The sequence below is a fragment of the Populus euphratica genome, unplaced genomic scaffold, assembly GCF_000495115.2.
Source record: "Populus euphratica unplaced genomic scaffold, PopEup_1.0 scaffold53.1, whole genome shotgun sequence".
Taxonomy (NCBI): domain Eukaryota; kingdom Viridiplantae; phylum Streptophyta; class Magnoliopsida; order Malpighiales; family Salicaceae; genus Populus; species Populus euphratica.
Window position 1 is genome coordinate 501,909 of NW_011499934.1, and position 17,779 is coordinate 519,687.

The 17,779-nt window shown below is 32.3% G+C and overlaps 2 protein-coding genes across 5 annotated transcripts; one reads left to right on the forward strand and one right to left on the reverse strand.

Annotated features, from left to right (window-relative positions):
* The first annotated feature begins 6,570 nt into the window (after positions 1–6,570).
* Positions 6,571–14,328, forward strand: ARF19 (auxin response factor 19). Of its 4 annotated transcripts, none has more exons than XM_011041636.1 (14): positions 6,571–7,139; positions 8,125–8,237; positions 8,324–8,419; positions 8,644–8,700; positions 8,812–8,967; positions 9,066–9,150; positions 9,521–9,611; positions 9,693–9,857; positions 9,975–10,170; positions 10,573–10,711; positions 11,162–12,969; positions 13,244–13,434; positions 13,531–13,610; positions 13,863–14,328. In XM_011041636.1, the coding sequence occupies exons 1-14, from the start codon at positions 7,097–7,099 to the stop codon at positions 14,036–14,038; spliced, it is 3,396 nt and encodes a 1,131-aa protein (XP_011039938.1). In that variant the 5' UTR covers positions 6,571–7,096; the 3' UTR covers positions 14,039–14,328. The 4 variants fall into 4 exon arrangements, with proteins under 4 accessions (XP_011039938.1, XP_011039939.1, XP_011039941.1 ...); XM_011041637.1 differs by having other exon boundaries at positions 8,644–8,691; XM_011041639.1 differs by having other exon boundaries at positions 13,531–13,720; positions 13,863–13,916.
* Positions 14,329–14,753: 425 nt separating this feature from the next.
* LOC105136341 (20 kDa chaperonin, chloroplastic) lies at positions 14,754–16,792 on the reverse strand. The gene is made up of 6 exons (XM_011041640.1): positions 16,638–16,792; positions 16,349–16,552; positions 15,857–16,036; positions 15,605–15,760; positions 15,256–15,333; positions 14,754–15,168 (listed from the first exon to the last, which is right to left on the reverse strand). Exons 2-6 carry the CDS (start codon positions 16,529–16,531, stop codon positions 14,995–14,997), a joined length of 771 nt encoding a protein of 256 aa, XP_011039942.1. The 5' UTR covers positions 16,532–16,552; positions 16,638–16,792; the 3' UTR covers positions 14,754–14,994.
* Between the last annotated feature and the right edge of the window lie 987 nt (positions 16,793–17,779).

The window sequence follows — 17,779 nt, forward strand, 5'->3', positions numbered from 1 at the left end:
CACCACCTCCCATAATACCAAACACACCCTTAATAGCTTGTCAACATGTTATACATCTATTATAAATTCTATATATATATATATATATATATATATATATATATATTTATCTTTCTAATAAAAGTGCTTATGCAAAACATCTAAAGTCTTAGCAACCCTAAAGTGTCCCATTAATATGTCCTTATAAGCTTCATGAACTAGCAATTTCTTTTCTTATCTTACCCGTACTTAATCACGTATAGAAACATTTCAATACACTTTATCTATTTAGCATGTTGGCTATTCAACTCTTTTTAGCTTTTATGATGGTAAAATGACCTATGATCGGTTTGGATTATGAACTCCACAAGTATAAGTATTATCGTTAAATTTTCAAAGTTTTTACCATTAGGTAAAGATCCTTATTATAAGTATGATAATTAAATGTTGCACATTAAACTTTTTTCTAAAATAACTTGGATTTTTTTGTCCTATATTAAAATAACTCTAATATTTATCAATGAGATATCACATTCAATTTCAAAATTTTTAATAAAATTAGGTAGTGATAACAATAGAGCCAAAATTAATTTTTTTTCTTTCATAAATTAAAATCATGATCTTGTTTTTTGTCCTATTTAAAACCTATAAATTTCTTAACTATTTTAGTTAAAGGTTCATTTGGAGTACTGGAATAATTAACCAATCTACAATAAAAAACTAATCAAACTATAAAAAAATCTTACCTCTATGGTTGACTTAGGTGTAAGCCATTCTTAGATAGCCATAATCTTTTCATACAAAAGTCACAGTTTTTTTATATTAGAATATAAACATTCTTTTCACAAAACAACTAATATATTCCTTAAATGTTTAACATGCTCCTATGAGTTTTTACTATAAATCAAAATATCATACATTCCTTAAATGTTCAACATGCTCTAATGAGTTCTTACTATAAATCAAAATATTATCAAAATAAACAACAAAAAATTTACCTATAAAATTACATTTAAGACCCATGAAATCCATTTAAAATATCATCAAGTCTAGAAATTGAGTGTCTATACTTTACTATAATATTGTTACTAGTACAACAACCAACATACATCCTCCAAATCTCATCCTTTTTTTGGTGCTAACAACACTAGAATTGCATATGGACTAATGTTTTCTCTCACGTACCCTTTTGTCATCAATTCTTCCATTTAACTTTGAATTTCCTTTGTCTTCTTAGGAATATCTCTATAGAATGGCTGATTAGGTATAGATTTTCTACTTAAAAGATCAAGACAAATTGAAAGGAAACTAGAGAAAATCATGAATCCTAGTATAAAAAAATCTCAGCCTTGAAGGCTAGAACCAAACAAGAAAACTAATTGCCTACCAATATAGAGTTAGATAATAAAATCAGGAAAAAAATCAAGTTATAAATTTTTTCAAAGTAAACCCAACAAAAAATAACAAATAAAAAGACTTAAAATAGCCCAAGTCATTTTGAAAATTCACAAAAACATTATATATAAAGCAAATAAAGGAAAAAATAAAGTCTAATTGCTAGTGATATAAATTAAAAAAATTAACTTAAAAATACAAAAAAATAAATCAAGCAAACCTAGATGAACTTTCCAAACTTGGGCAAAAGTCCTAAACTCACAACCTATTAAATTATATACCTTGTTGAGTAAAGAAGCTCAATTTTTGACTAGTTTAATATTGTTTAGCCCAAGTAAATCCAAAGAAAATAAAAAGACTAGAGAAAAACTGGGTCATTTTCAAAAAATCAATGAACAATCCTTCAAAAAAGAAGTAAAAAAGAAGAAGTATAATCTCCAATTGAATAAATATCAAAGGGTGAAACCTAAAAAACATGAGTTTAAATAAGGGAGAAAAAACTAAGTAAACTCAAGTGAACTTCTTAAACCTAGGCTAATCTCCAAATTTGCAGAAATAAGGGAGAAAAAACTAAGTAAACTCGAGTGAACTTCTTAAACCTAGGCTAATCTCGTTCGTGAAATCTTAAACATGGGATTAGTTAAGAAGTTCATTTCCCAACTAATCTAATTTTGAATGATAGGATTGAAAAAAAAATTTAAAATTTTTTAAAATAAAAAATAGAAATAAAAAGAAATAGAATCAACTTTGATAGGAAAAAAAATTGAAGGAGGATGAAATTGTATAAAAAAAATTAAAAATTTCTCTCAGATAAAATAAGTAGAAATCAAAAGAATGATAACTAAATTCAAAAGATTAAAAAACTAAAGGGGGATGAAATAGAAAAAATAATTATAATCTTATAAGTTGTTTTAAAAATCATTCAAAATATTGAAAGATGAAATGAGAAAAAAAAAATAAATTTAAAGAATTAGCAAAGAAAAAAACACCCAACAAAGAACTATAAATAAAAAGATTAGAGATAACGAGGATTATTTTCAAGATAAATAAAAAATTCAACAAAAAAGCAAGTAAAAAAATGAAACTCAGTTTCCAATTAAATAAAAGCTAAAAGATAAACTGAAAAAGATTTTGCTTATAAATAGAAAAAGAAAAATAAGGGTGAGTGAACCTTCTAAACCTGGTTGATTCTTTAAAACTCACTACCAATATAAAAAAAAATCTTTTACTCGTGTTCAATTAAAAAACTTTATTTCTAATTATTATAAAAAAATTACCACAACAAATATATATGAATTAAACTTAACAAGAAAACAAACCAAAGGAGGATGAAGTTTTTTTTAAAAAACAAATAGTATTAAAAACAACAGAAATCAAATTTGAAAGATTAAAACATGAAAAGAGATGAAATTAAAAAAAATATATTATTTTATAGATTATTTAAAACAAAAAATAATGATAAAAAGAACAAAGATCAAATGTCAAGAAAAAAGAAATGGAAGGGATTGGTTTCAAGTTTTGAAGGGATTGATATAAAATTTAAGGAGAAAAGAAGGAAAAAAAATGATAGCCAACATTACTCTATCACATAGGAAGCGTTGAGGTCTTTTACAAGTTGTTACGGAAGGTAACATTGGGTAACTAGATAATGATTTTTCATATGCTGCCAAAAAGATGTGAGAGTCCCCCACTTACTGATGCTTGCGTAGAGCACACCAATATAGTTTTTTTAATATTAAAAATTATTAAAATACAAAAATTCTTCTAATTAACAAATAAAAAAATTATAATTAAAAGGCAAAAAGCCCCGTGTGATAGTTTTGTTAATTTTGCATCGAGAGGCAATTAAGTAAAGTAACTTTAACATAAAAGGTTAAGAGGGCATAAAAGCCCTTTTATGTAAGGCACTTTTTCGGGTCGTTCCGAGGGCATTTAAGTAATTTAAATATTTAAAAATTAAAAATACCAATACGATTTAAAAGTACCATTGTATAATGCTAATAAGATTATCCTGTCCCCATCTCCTAGCTCAACTGTTTCATACTGCCCGTTGGCAAATTCATCGTAATACTATTCTAGTAAATAGTGTTTTGAGCCTAGGAGTAGAGTAACTTCTTGTTCTTCTACCTAGTTCGATTATTTGTTGCATAAATTGAGTGGCTTTGCTTCCTCTCGTTTAGCATGCTTGAGTTGTTGCCTCTTCTTTATATATATATATATATATAATTTCTTTGAATTTTCTTTTATTAATTTTGAAGGGGGTGGAAGAGAATGGCTTATTTGATTCGAAAGAGAGGAATATAAGGTAAAGGTGGCAGGTCCTACAGCATTATGGAGAATATGGACACTCTTAAAATCAGGATCTCCTAAGCATCTCAGCTGCTGGATAAAATATAGCAATAGAGAAGTTTCCCTTCGACTATTAAAAAACTTTGCCAAGATAATTTATTGCCCATTTGCTTAACTTTAATTAATGTATAATGATGTCCTAAGTTGGAACGGCCACAACTCGTGACATGTGAACACCCTGCTTTTGCGGCCAGCAGGCTATTTTTAAGGTGTTTTTTTTTTAATTAAGTTGTTTTTATAGTTATAGTTATAGTTGTTTTTTAAAATATTTTTTATTTTTTAAAATTTATTTTTAATATAAATATATAAAAATATTAATTTTAAATAAAAATTAAATTTTAATTTTTTTATAAATATTTTTAAAATACAAAAACAAACCGGACTTATTATTTGAGTTATTAATCCTAATAAATTTTAATTTTTTTATAAATATTTTTAAAATATCAAGACAAGCCAGGCTTATTGTTTATGCTATTTATCAAATTCAATTGCATCACAAATTCTATAATCTTAAATTTGATTTATTAACCCTAGTGTTTGAATTAAATTAGGAAATAAATATTAAAAAAATAAGCAGCCTACTTTATCTCTATTTGAAAAACTTATTGTTTTTTTTTTATTTTTCAATATATAAAAGATTAATTATGGGTAAATTAAGAACAAATTGTGAGAGCCATGCGAGTCCAAACATAAAAAACCAAGACCATCAAGATTTTTTTTTTTTGGTGAGAGCTCAAAATTCATTTTCTTTCGAGTTATTCTAGTTTTGCATTTGTGAATAAAGCGTACTGTATTTAAAAATAAATATGAAATATTTGATTCTCTCATGTTTTTTTTAGTTGTGTTTTGATAATTTAAAATAAGATCATCATTGTATTATTTTTTTTCTATCTATGATTACATAAAAATTATAAATATTTTTTTTTAAAATTCAGACTTAAGACTTTAGGTTAAGTTGTGAAAAATAAAGTATTCTCATGAACCCTAAATGAATTTAAGTTTCAATTTATGAAAGCTATAGCTAGAACAAACCATTGACGACATGGCGTAGTGAACTTCATTTCACTTGACATCATTGTAGCAACACACAGGACGTAAAATTAGTGATTTTATTGCTATATATATTTTTTAAAATAAAATCTATGATCCACCAATTTATTTACTCTCGTGGAAACTAAGATTTATCAATTATTTTAAGTTAAATGCTTGCACAATTAAGAAATAAAGTGTTTTCAAAATATATCATCTGACTTTTCTTCATAAAGGAACAGCTTTTCAGCTTCAATTACTTTAAAAGGTCGTTGTCTAAAAGTGTTCTTACATGAAAGAATTTTTCATTATTTATTATGACTAGAAAGAGAAAAATTCATGATTTTTTCATATGGAGCCTGCCGCATATAGATTCACACACAAAATCTAGAAGCTCTAAGGTGTGTATCTATGTTTTAAAAAATTTAAGTTTTTTTATTTTTTTATTTACTTCAAATTAATATATTTTTAGTATTTTTAAATTATTTTGATGTATTAATATTAAAAATAATTTTTTTAAATAAAAATATAATTGATAGATATATTTTAACATGAAAAATTATATGAAAAGTAATCGCAACCATATTCTCAAAGAAGTTTTCACTCTGTTGTTTTTTTACTACTTTAATATATTTTTAATTAAAAATATTTTTAAAAATAAAAATTATTATTTATGGCTTATTTTTGCATTTTAAAAAGTATGAATTTGCAACCACAAAATCTAGAAGTTTTATGGCTTATTTTTGTATTTAAAAAGTATTTTTTAAAAAAATTATTTTTTTAATTTTTTATTTGTTTTAAATTAATATGTTTTTAGTGTTTTAAATTATTTTGATATGCTGATGTTAAAAATAATTTAAAAAATAAAAAAATTATTAATATGTATTTTAGCACGAAAAATTATTTGAAAATCAATCACGATTATATTTCTAAAGAAGCTTTTTAGTTTGTTTTTTTTACTGTTTTAATATATTTTTAATTAAAAATACTTTAAAAAATAATTATTATTATTTATTTTATATTCTTAGCTTATGTTTAATGAGGTAATGTTAAAAATAATTTTTAAAAAATTAAAAAATATATTATTTTAATATATTTTTGAATTTAAAAAACAATCTTTACAATCAAAAACACACCGTCAAAGGAGATGATAACTAGAGGAAGAATTCGTTAACTAAAGTTTTGGTTGGTCCATTTTCCAAGGGTAAAAGGCTCAATGGGAGGACGACAACGCAGCACTAAAGAGAATAGAAAATTAAATTCTAAGGTCAAACAGTTAAAGTATTATTAAGAATAAATATTCAATATTTCCTGTTGTAGAATTCACACGAAACTCACACATACTGAAAATTAAAGAACAGAAGGATAATATCACAACACCAATCATTGTAGAGATGCTCCCACTCAATCAAATACAAGGAAAAACCTATGCATTGAATGAAGACTAAATTAAACTTTACCTTTATTTTTTTAATAAAAAGTATACACTAACAAAATTTCCTAGAAAGTGATTTTAGCTGGAAAATTGAGGTGAACTCATGGTCTACCTTATTTTATTTTATTTTGTTTTGTTTTACTGTAAATATATTTTCGAATTCAATGGAGATTAATTTTTTAATGCTTAAATGAGTTCTAATAAATTCCTTTAATAATGTCTCCAATACTTAAATCTAATATATATATACTAAATTGACTAATAACCATGTGGTAATAATTAAGAATCATGCCTCTTACTTTTTCTTTTGTTATGTTTATTTTACTAAAAATAAGAGAAAGAAGAAGAAAAAAAAACGTAGAGGTCTGATTGATTGTCGGCCTGAGTCTATTAAATGTCGGCTTGTTGACATAAATAAAAAAGCTGTCTTTGCTTGTGCTTGTGCTTGTGCTTCTGTTACCTCTGATTTTTCAGCGACAATTCAGCTTCAATCTCTCTTTAATCCTTGTTAAGTTAAATGAACTTCAAAATGGGATATCTTGTTTTGTTTTGGTGATCAAAATCTCCGTTCTTTATTTAGATGGTCAAGATTAGTAACTTACTGGGTCATTTCTGGCAGACAAAGAAGTAGACGAGGAAAGAAAGCTCGTTTCCCTTATGATTTTGGTTTTGTTTGTTATGTTGAGGGATTTAGTTGGGGTTTGATTTCTTGGTTTGAAGGTGACTTTTTTTTTTACTCTTTTTGAGCATTTCAAGAGAAGTTATCCTGCAATTATTGGCACTGGCCATGTAGTTAGAGCCTGAAGCTAAACAAAACAGGAGTTGGGTTTGAGGTGGATGGTTAAAACCTGTGTGGAAGAGAGGAGTTGATTGGAAAAAAAAGAGTGTTTTTTATTCATATCTGCAAGAATGAAGGTTCCTTCAAATGGCTTCTTGCCAAATTTTGCAGATGGTAGGTTGTCTTTATTCAAAATTTATTTCTTTGATACATGTTGGTGCTATAGCTGTCTTCTGGTTTGCTAGTTTGATTTCCATGGTTACTTCTCTATACCTGAGCTCATGCTTCCTTTTTTCCTGGTGAAGACTTTTTTATGGGAGTTCAGGAATCTGGTGATTTATTTGTCAATTCTTAGTCTACTTTTCTTAGCATGTACTGTTGATTGAAGATTGAGTTTTTATTCGCAGTTTTGATGTTTTTTGCGCCCCCCCCCCCTTCTTTTATGTGAGAACTACTATTTTTTAAATGTTACCACAGATTTTTTATGCTATATGGCACCATGTTTGCATTTGGGGTTTTTAGTTGGTAGATCATTTACTTTTATCTCACTTTCCTGGCATTGAGTATCAGATTTCGTTTGAAAGACTTAAGAGTTTCCGTCTAACACTATAGGTTATGCAGGAAGATATGTACCGTGCACGAGTTTGTTGTTAAAATTAACACCTCAAAGGTTCCAATTTAATCTATTTCTGAATTTATGCAGTCTACGGTTTGATTTTAAACAGATTTTTAAATTTTCTGAATCTTGGAATTTCCTTCCTTTCAAATTCCTGAATTTCTCTTTTCCACTGCTGAATTTAAAGACAGCTTGTTTTCAGTCCAGTGAAAAACATTTCTCACTTGAATTTTTACATTCATAAAATCTTAATGTTAAGGATAACAGTATACTAGCAAGAAATATTCAGTAAGCCCTTTCAGAACCACCGGAAATAAATTCTGTGTGGCTGATACAATTCATGATTCTTACATATATCTTGGTTATGATAGATCATGTAATCTTCATGGTCAGAAATAAGAACCTCACCTGTTTTGAAATTATATGTACTTCGCATTTTCAGAGAGACTGAATTGGTTATGAGAAATATGTTTTATACTCTCTAGTTCAATCAAAGTTTGATTTGTATGATTGTGATAGCATTCTGATTGGTTTTGAATGCAGGGGAAAGAAAATGCATCAATTCAGAGTTGTGGCATGCTTGTGCTGGGCCACTGGTTTCGTTGCCTCCAGTTGGAAGCCTTGTAGTTTACTTCCCTCAAGGCCACAGTGAGCAGGTATGTCACCTTCACTAAATCTAACTGAACAGCTACTCTGGATTGTCGTTTCTAATGAAAGTTACTTTGACACTTAAAACTTTCAGGTTGCAGCATCAATGCAAAAGGAGAATGATTTCATACCCAGCTACCCCAACCTTCCTTCCAAGTTGATTTGTATGCTTCATAATGTCACATTGCATGTACGACCTCCATTGTTCCATGCAGCAGTTTGTAATAATTAAACATCTTCGAAAAACATTGCCATGCTTGAAATTGGTGCATATTTTGAATAGCTGGTGTTCTTGTGTGCCTTAGATTGGCTTTCTTGAGAAGAATCAATATATGAGATCTGGTTGTCTGTCTGGAACACAAATTTGATATTCCAAAGTTTTATATTTGATGATTTATGCATATGTTTGCGCAGGCTGATGTGGAAACTGATGAGGTCTATGCACAAATGACCCTTCAACCAGTAAGCAAAGTAGGTCAGCTATTTAATTTTAACATTATAATATAACGTTTTTCGCTTATTCTATGCAATGCTAAATGAGTGTGATTGTGAGGTTGATTGATTAAAATATCTGATCTACAGTATGAGAAGGAGGCACTGCTAGCGTCTGACATGGGGCTAAAGCAAAACAGGCAACCTACTGAGTTCTTCTGCAAAACTCTTACAGCTAGTGATACAAGTACTCATGGTGGATTTTCTGTACCTCGTCGAGCAGCTGAGAAGATTTTCCCTCCTCTAGTGCGTACAGTCTTTTCAAATATGACTAAAATTTAATATTTATGGATCATGTGTCTGCATCTGCCTCACAAATGTTCACCATTGATTTTATTGAATAGGACTTTTCAATGCAACCACCTGCTCAGGAGCTGGTGGCCAGAGATTTACACGACAATTCATGGACGTTTAGGCATATTTATCGAGGTACAGCCCCTTTTGATAGATAAAGTACTTTATGCTACTTCATAGTTAATCACTTGAACAGGGTTGCCATATGGAAATGAAAAGACTGTTTTTTCAAAATTCATCCGTGGATGTATATATGTATATTTCCTTCCTCCGTAGGATGTGGTTTTGAGCCAGTGAGTTTATAAATTCAGTTTCCAATGTTAACATTAATGTGGCTCCTTGTTAACAAATAGAAAATGAAATTTCAATCTTCTTTAGTATACTGGTGCCTTATGAAGAATAGATCTTTTACAGTTTTGATCAAATATTAGGAGGTTTTTACATAGTTGATTTCTTATAACTTCAAAACCAGAATAAAGTGCATTAAACTGTTCCTTGACCATAGGGCAACCGAAAAGGCACCTGCTCACTACAGGTTGGAGTGTCTTTGTCAGCACAAAAAGACTTTTTGCTGGTGATTCTGTTCTGTTCATAAGGTATGAGATTGAATGTTTGATATTAAAGATTTTCAGCTGGAATATCATTCTGTTGAGACGAAATAATCTGGTTTGATGTAGAGATGAAAAATCACAGCTTCTCTTGGGTATAAGGCGTGCTAATAGACAACAACCTGCTCTCTCTTCATCAGTCATATCCAGTGATAGTATGCATATTGGAATTCTTGCTGCTGCAGCTCATGCTGCTGCAAACAACAGCCCATTCACTATATTCTACAATCCAAGGTACTGCACTATCTTGTTTATGGTGTTATTGCAAAATTCACAATTTATCTGGTCAGTGGAGAAGGTTAATTTATGAAGCCAAAGGCATGACCTAACAGATGTAATTGATTTAAATAGGGCAAGCCCTTCTGAGTTTGTGATTCCCTTCTCCAAGTATAATAAAGCATTGTACACGCAAGTGTCACTTGGCATGAGATTTAGAATGATGTTTGAGACTGAAGAGTCAGGAGTCCGCAGATACATGGGTACAATTACTGGTATCAGTGATATGGATCCAGTGCGCTGGAAAAATTCGCAGTGGCGCAATCTTCAGGTATTATTAGCTGCTTGTACATTTTGTATGATATGGAGGTTGTGTGAACTTAGTTGTGTTGTGTGTTCTCATGTAACAATTTGCGACGTTTTAAAAAACAGTCTGGTGGACTATTTTAGAGGCATGCGGTACTTGAGCTACATTTGTAGGACTTAGTTTCTTGGTTTTGCTATCTGTCTAGTGACATTCTAGAGTTGTATTGATTGTAGCTTCTCTGCCAAACATTGATTTTAATATCTGTTTGATACTTGGTTGCTATTAACTTTGGTTTTACTTGTCATTAGATTATTGTCTCTATACCCATTCAAGCGCATGCCTTACTTTTTTATGGAGATATTTCTCAATTGAATAAATCGAATGGCTAATTATTTAGCTTACCCAACCAATTCTAAATGGTGATAGGTTGGGTGGGATGAATCAACTGCAGGTGAACGACCAAGCAGAGTTTCGATTTGGGAGATTGAGCCTGTTGTAACTCCTTTCTACATATGTCCACCTCCATTTTTCAGACCAAAGTTCCCTAAGCAGCCAGGGATGCCAGGTAAATTCATCAACGACCCCATTTTTATATTGCACTATATAATAGTTTCACCAGCTGCAAATTTTTCTTATTGCCATTTACAATGATTCTTAGACATTTCAAATGGATACAAACTTACAGCCGTATTTTCTTCTATGTTTTTCCTGTCACTGTATTATAACCAGTGACAGTTGTGTTCAGCAAGAATGTTGATTGAATGTAAGAAAAGAAAACTATATTGCCTGGTACTCGATAAGTTTTTCCTATCTGGAATTTAAAATTAGACGGATTCAATTTTTTTTAGGCCCGGTACGTCCAAGTAAATCAACATGTCCCATGAAGTGGAGTGTTAAATAGACAAACATTTGTCCATTTACTCTAATACTATCCTTGATATTATTAATTTGCCATCTGTTTTCATTATAGATTGCTGTGTGTCTGTAAACTAAATCTTTTGCAGTGCTTTTGCAGATGACGATTCTGATATAGAGAATGCTTTTAAGAGAGCCATGCCTTGGCTTGGAGATGAATTTGGCATGAAGGATCCCCCAAGCTCAATCTTTCCTGGTTTGAGCTTAGTTCAATGGATGAGCATGCAGCAAAATAATCAGTTTCCAGCTGCTCAATCTGGATTATTCCCATCAATGGCTCCTTCCAATGCCTTGCATAATAACCTTAGCACTGATGATCCATCAAAGGTATTGAATTTTCAATCCCCTGGCATATCTCCTCCAAGTGTCCAACTTAACAAGACAAATCCACAAAACCAAGGCGGTCAGTTGCCTCAGCCACCAATGGCATGGGCTCAACAACAGCAGCTGCAACAATTATTGCAGACTCCTATTAACCAACAGCAGCCACCTTATCCCCAACAGCAGCAGCAGCAGCAGCCTATTTCCCAACAGCAGCAGCAGCATCAGCATTGGCCACAGCAACAGCCGCAGGTGCAGCCAACACAAATACGACAACCACCACCACAAATACAACAGCAGCAGCAGATTTTCCAACCACCTACACTTAATGACAGTGTGGTTGCCCCTAACCAAATTCCAAATCAGAATTTGCAGCAACCAGTTGTATACTCTCAGCTTCAGCAGCAGCAGTTAGTGGCAAGCAATACCCAATCCCAAAGCATACCTTCTGCTAATATAAGTTCATATCCGCTGACCTCTTTACCACAAGACTCACAGCTTCATCAACAAATGGAGCAACAATCTAACCTCTCACAGAGACAGCAGCAGCATGCTCAATTGCAACAGTCCCCTCTGCTGTTGATGCAGCAAAACCTATCACAGAGGGCACAGCCACAGCAACAATTGCAACAACTATCACAGTCCAGCCACTCTGAGCAACAGCTTCACTTTCAGTTACTACAGAAGTTGCAGCAGCATCAGCAGTTGCCCTCCCCTGCAAGCTCAGTTCTGCAGTCTCAGCAGCTACAGCAACAACATCAGCAGACCCACCAGCCACACCAGCAACTTCAGCAGTCTCCTCTGTCACAGAATCAGCAGCCACTTGGCAGTAACAGCTTCTCAACAGCCACACTTATGCGAACACAATCTTTTCCTATGAACCAGCCCCAAGGCTTGCAGAAACAACCTTTGGCAGTTAGAGCACATTCAAGCATTACAGATGGAGAAGCACCATCTTGTTCAACCTCACCTTCCACTAATAATTGCCAGATTTCTCCACAAAATTTCCTGAACAGAAACCAGCTAGCTCCAGCCATGTTGATGGGTGATTCAGCTATTGAGCCTGCAAGTAATCTTGTTCAAGATCTCCAAAACAAGTCTGAAATTCGTGTCAAGAATGAGTTTCCCAGCTCAAGAGGTCTAGACCACCTAAAATATAAAGGTGCTGTGACTGATCAATTGGAAGCTTCCTCTTCCGGAACATCATATTGCCTAGATGCTGGTAACATCCAGCAAAATTTCTCAGTCCCAACCTTTGGCTTGGATAGTGATGTCCAGTCACATCCTCGAAACAGTCTTCCTTTTGCATCTAATATTGATGCTTTGGCACCCGATACTTTATTGTCAAGGGGATATGACTCTCAAAAGGATCTTCAGAACTTGCTTGCTAATTATGGTGGTACTACACGAGATATCGAGACAGAGTTGTCCACAGCTGCAATTAGCTCCCAGTCATTTGCTGTGCCAAACATACCTTTCAAGCCTAGTTGTTCGAATGACGTTGCCATCAATGATACTGGGGTTTTGAACAATGGATTGTGGACTAACCAGACCAACCAGACTCAACGGATGCGTACATATACAAAGGTTTGTCATTCTGCCTGTTCCCTCTCTTTTAATCTCTCGAGAAGCTCTCAGCTTAACAGACTGAAAAATCTCACCTAGAAAAAAAAAATCAATGTTTGTATGTGTTATTGATTATTAGCAGCTTACAATCCTTTTCTCTGAGGAGAAATCAACTCTTTAGTTATTTATTCTTTAACTAGTAACTGGTAAATATTCTTCAACAAATATTATTCCACTGTAGATAATTTTCCTTGCTTCTGAGTAAATATCCTAACACTGGTTCAAATTCATACAGGTCCAAAAGCGTGGCTCAGTTGGAAGATCTATTGATGTCACTCGTTATAAAGGTTATAACGAGCTTAGACATGATCTTGCCCGAATGTTTGGCATTGAAGGGCAACTAGAAGATCCACAAAGTTCAGACTGGAAACTGGTTTACGTTGATCATGAAAATGACATATTACTTGTTGGAGATGATCCTTGGGAGTGAGTCATGGACCTCAGTGCTTTATAACATTATTTCTTCTCTGTCCTTTATGACCTGTTATAACTCTCAAATATGCATTTTGAAATTGCTCTCAGGGAGTTCGTAAGCTGTGTTCAGAGCATAAAGATACTGTCATCTGCTGAAGTGCAACAGATGAGCTTGGATGGAGATCTTGGTAATGTGCCTGTTCCCAATCAAGCTTGTAGTGGCACTAACAGTGGAAATGTCTGGAGGGGGCAGTATGATGATAATTCAGCTGCCTCATTTAACAGATAAATGGGTCAGGTGGAGTATCTGAGCTAAATTTGAATTCCCTTGATGGTTAAACCCGTTTTTGCCCTCAGCAGCTGTCCCGGGCGTTCTGTCAATGATTTTTAAGTTGTGTAGCAAAGGAAAATGTGACTGGAATTACATTATCTTGCTGCAGGTAGTCGAGCTCCTGCCACAGATGTGGTGCTAGGTGCTAGAGCTGTGGATTGTCCAACAGCAATCCCCCAAATACTGTCCCCTTTGTTGCAACTTTTGCCTTCAGATGGTAGTATTCCTAGTAGTTCAGCTTTGGATTACATCCGGGAGAGTGGACAGGCGGCAAAGGATCCATGAAAGCATCTTGCGAATCTAGTGCCGATTAACACATTTTCTCTAGTAAATGCTATGTCCATTAACAATCGCTAATTACCCGCTATTCCACATCTTGTTAATAGAACAGCACTTTCTACCCCTTAGCGTTAGCTTTGTGGCCTCTCGTAGGTGAAATTCACGTGCATGAACTAGTGATATAAACTTTGATATGTTGTAGAAATGACAAGCCATATACCCGGGATCAGCTGAGGTAATTTCCAAAATCTATTTTTATTTAATTTTATGATAATGAGAATTTCTATTTGGAAGAATTTCGGCAATTTCTTCTCGCAATAATGATAATTTATATTTTTTTATATAAATTAATTGACAATATCACCGTTAAAATCCAAATCTATCTTGAAAAAAATAAAGTTTTTAATGTAAAAAGAGTTGGTAAGGTTAGATAACTAAAACGGGAACAGCCTTCTTTTTTACGACTATCTCCCCCCCCCCTGTTTTAGTTATTTTGTATGATGTCTACTATAATGCATAATGATAGTGTCCGTCACACGGATCAAAGCTAAGTGCACTTTTAAGCATATATGAATCTTGTATTGAACCAGCAGCGCCTTCGACTAAAAGCCGCCCAGTTCTGTTGTGATTTAACTTCATCTTTAGGGAACAGCAGGGTTGGATCCTTAACACAAATGCCCAATTATTACTCACACATGATAGAATCAGTCCCCACTGGATGAGATTAAAACTGCTTTAACCAGTGAATATAGTCTATTATTATCATCATCCCTATCTTTCTTTGACGAAATCCACCCCCCACCCACTGGGGGTGTCAGCCAGAAATCTTAGTGAGGATTTGCGCCACAAATTGATTCAAACAATCCAGCAGTTCAAATTACATTCAAAGACTACAATCACAATCCGTATGCCCTAAGGCATCTCAGCCACAAAACAGTAACACATGTAGAGAATACTGACAACTAAGAGAGTATAGCCATTACATCGGAAGCTTTCAATGCGATGTAGTTAGCACCGTCACTCCCTTTGAAGTCATTCCCAGCATACTTGGAATACAAAACTGTGCTTCCTGGGGACACAGATAGTGCCTTCCTGTTACCTTCCTCGTCAAGTGGTCCAGGTCCAACTGCTATCACCTGTTAATCAAAAAGCAGTATAAACATCACAACCGATGAACATTTCCAGTAATGCATGTGAGAAATGTAAGAAACACTTTATCTCACTGTGCCAATAGAAGGTTTCTCTTTAGTTGCCTCTGTCAGCAACAAGCCTCCAGCAGTTTTCTCCTCTGCCTCAGCAACCTACAATCAAATCCCAATAACAAATTAAAGTGAAACTTCAAGTTCCCATACAACCATGAAGCATGAACAAGATTGTATTTATTGCTAACATGCCATGCCATCATGTTCAAGACACCCAAAAAGGCAGCATGAGGTGAAAAAAGGGAATTAATGATTCAAGATCAATTACTTCAAGACTAAAATCAACCAGCCGCCAAAGACAAGCAGCATCCCATTGACAAAATATACTAATCAATATGCGCCAACCAATGGATAGTGGAGGGTAATGTACCTTTATGAATACTCTATCATTCAGTGGCTTAAGATCCTTGATATCATCTGTCTCAAGGATGCCGATAATATCATCCTCCTTTAGTATAAGATGACTTGAGCCATCGAACTCCACCTCAGTCCCAGCATACTTGGAATATACAACCCGGGCACCGGTCTTTAAAAGCAAAGCACCAACCAACCCAATAATTCAGTAGCATATTATGAATGAATATAAGAGAATTAGAAATCATCTAATGGGCAAAAAAATGACCTTCACAGAAATATCCAGCTTGGTCTTCTCAATCAACTTCCCTTCTCCAACAGCAACCACCTCACCAGCTTGAGGCTTTGTTTGGGCAGAAGATGGAAGTAAGATGCCACCCTCAGACTTCTCCTCAACAGTCTTGATCTTCACCAGCACTCTATCACCCAAGGGCTTAATAGATGTGTACTACAGGAATGAAGTACCATCAAATCAGACAAGCCATTAAAAGCATTGAATTAAAACCCAACAAGAATCAAATTAAACCAAATGAAATCAACCTTCTGTGGATGCAATCGATAACAAAAGAAAAAGAAAAAGAAAACCCAAAATAATGTATGAGAAAATACTCTAAACAAATCTAACACCCAGCAAATCCAAAAACAACACATTTTAATTCCTAATTTAAACCATTTTATACAACACAGCACGCTAAGCATACATTCAGCACTTTAAAAGGAAAAACAAAAGCAATTGGTTGGTAAAGAGAATTATTTTTACCTTGGGAGCGACAACAGTGGCAGCTTTAACTACCAAGCACCGAAAAGGGCGTTGAGAGAGAGCAAAGCCACCAGCTGGTTTAAAAGACGCAAACTTAACATTAGAAGCTCTTAATCCTTCAAAGGCAGACAAGTTCCTTGCTGAAACCGAAATTGAGGATGCTGTCAACTGTGCTGTTGCCATTTTATTTTTTTTCTTTGGCCACTAATCAATCAAACAAAAACAAAATCAGATTCATCATACAGCAGTTAATGAAATCTTGAACAAGGCATAAGAGAAACATAAGTACCCAGTTCTGGAAATGCTTGAAAGTTTGAGGAAAGCAGATAAAACCCTAGCTTGCAAGAGTGATGAGGTGATGTTTTCGAGTGGGTTTTATGAGATGATAGGAGAGACTTCTAGAATTATATTTGTTGGAGTGTTTTTGTCTCCTAACTCACGCTCTTCTCAACCCGCAACTGGGTCGAGCTCTTAAAACCATTGATATTAAACCTGCTTTGGGGTGACCCGATCTGGGAGCTGGATACAGGTTTTATGGGTCAATTTAAATTAATTTAGATGAATGTAAAAAAATTAAAAAATATATATTTAAAATTTTAATATTTTATATAAAAAATTAAAAAAATCTATATGAATATAGGTTATATATATTATAAATAATAAAATTTTAAAAAATATTTTAAAAAGTTTTCTATCTCATATTTAAAATATATAACTTTTTTTTTGAATATATATATATATTAAAAAGTTTTAAATCTCATATTAAAAAAATATAACTTTTTTCAAATTATATATTAAAAAATAATTTTTTCATTATGAACATAAAATGTATATATATTATAAGGTTTTAAATTTTACATTTAAAAAATAATTTTTTTAGGAAAGAGTAATATATACTAAAAAATTTCAAATTTCACATTGAAAAAAATATTATATTATCCTTTTAAATTGAAGCATTTAAATCAAAATATTTTTTATTTCACATTAAAAATATATAACTTTTTTTCTCGTGAACATAAAGTATATATATAAAAAGACTTCAAATTCCATATTGAAAAAATAATTTTTTTTAAGAACTGAAAGTATATATATTAAAAGGTTTTAAATTTCATATTAAAAAATATAATTTTTTTATGTGAATATATAATATATATACGAAAGGATTTTAAATTCTATATTTAAAAAATAATTTTTTTTTTAATAACATAATATATATATATATTAAAGAATTTCAAATTTTATATTGAAAAGATTATTTTGAATATCAATACTTTAAAACTATATGAAAATATTAATTTTAAATTAAAAAATTAATTTTTTAAAAATACAGTTTCAAACCATTTCTAAAAAAGTTTGATTTTTCTAAATTCTAGCATTTAATTCCGGCTATCCTCTTTATTTTTTTAGCTAAAAATGCATTTTAAATCCTTT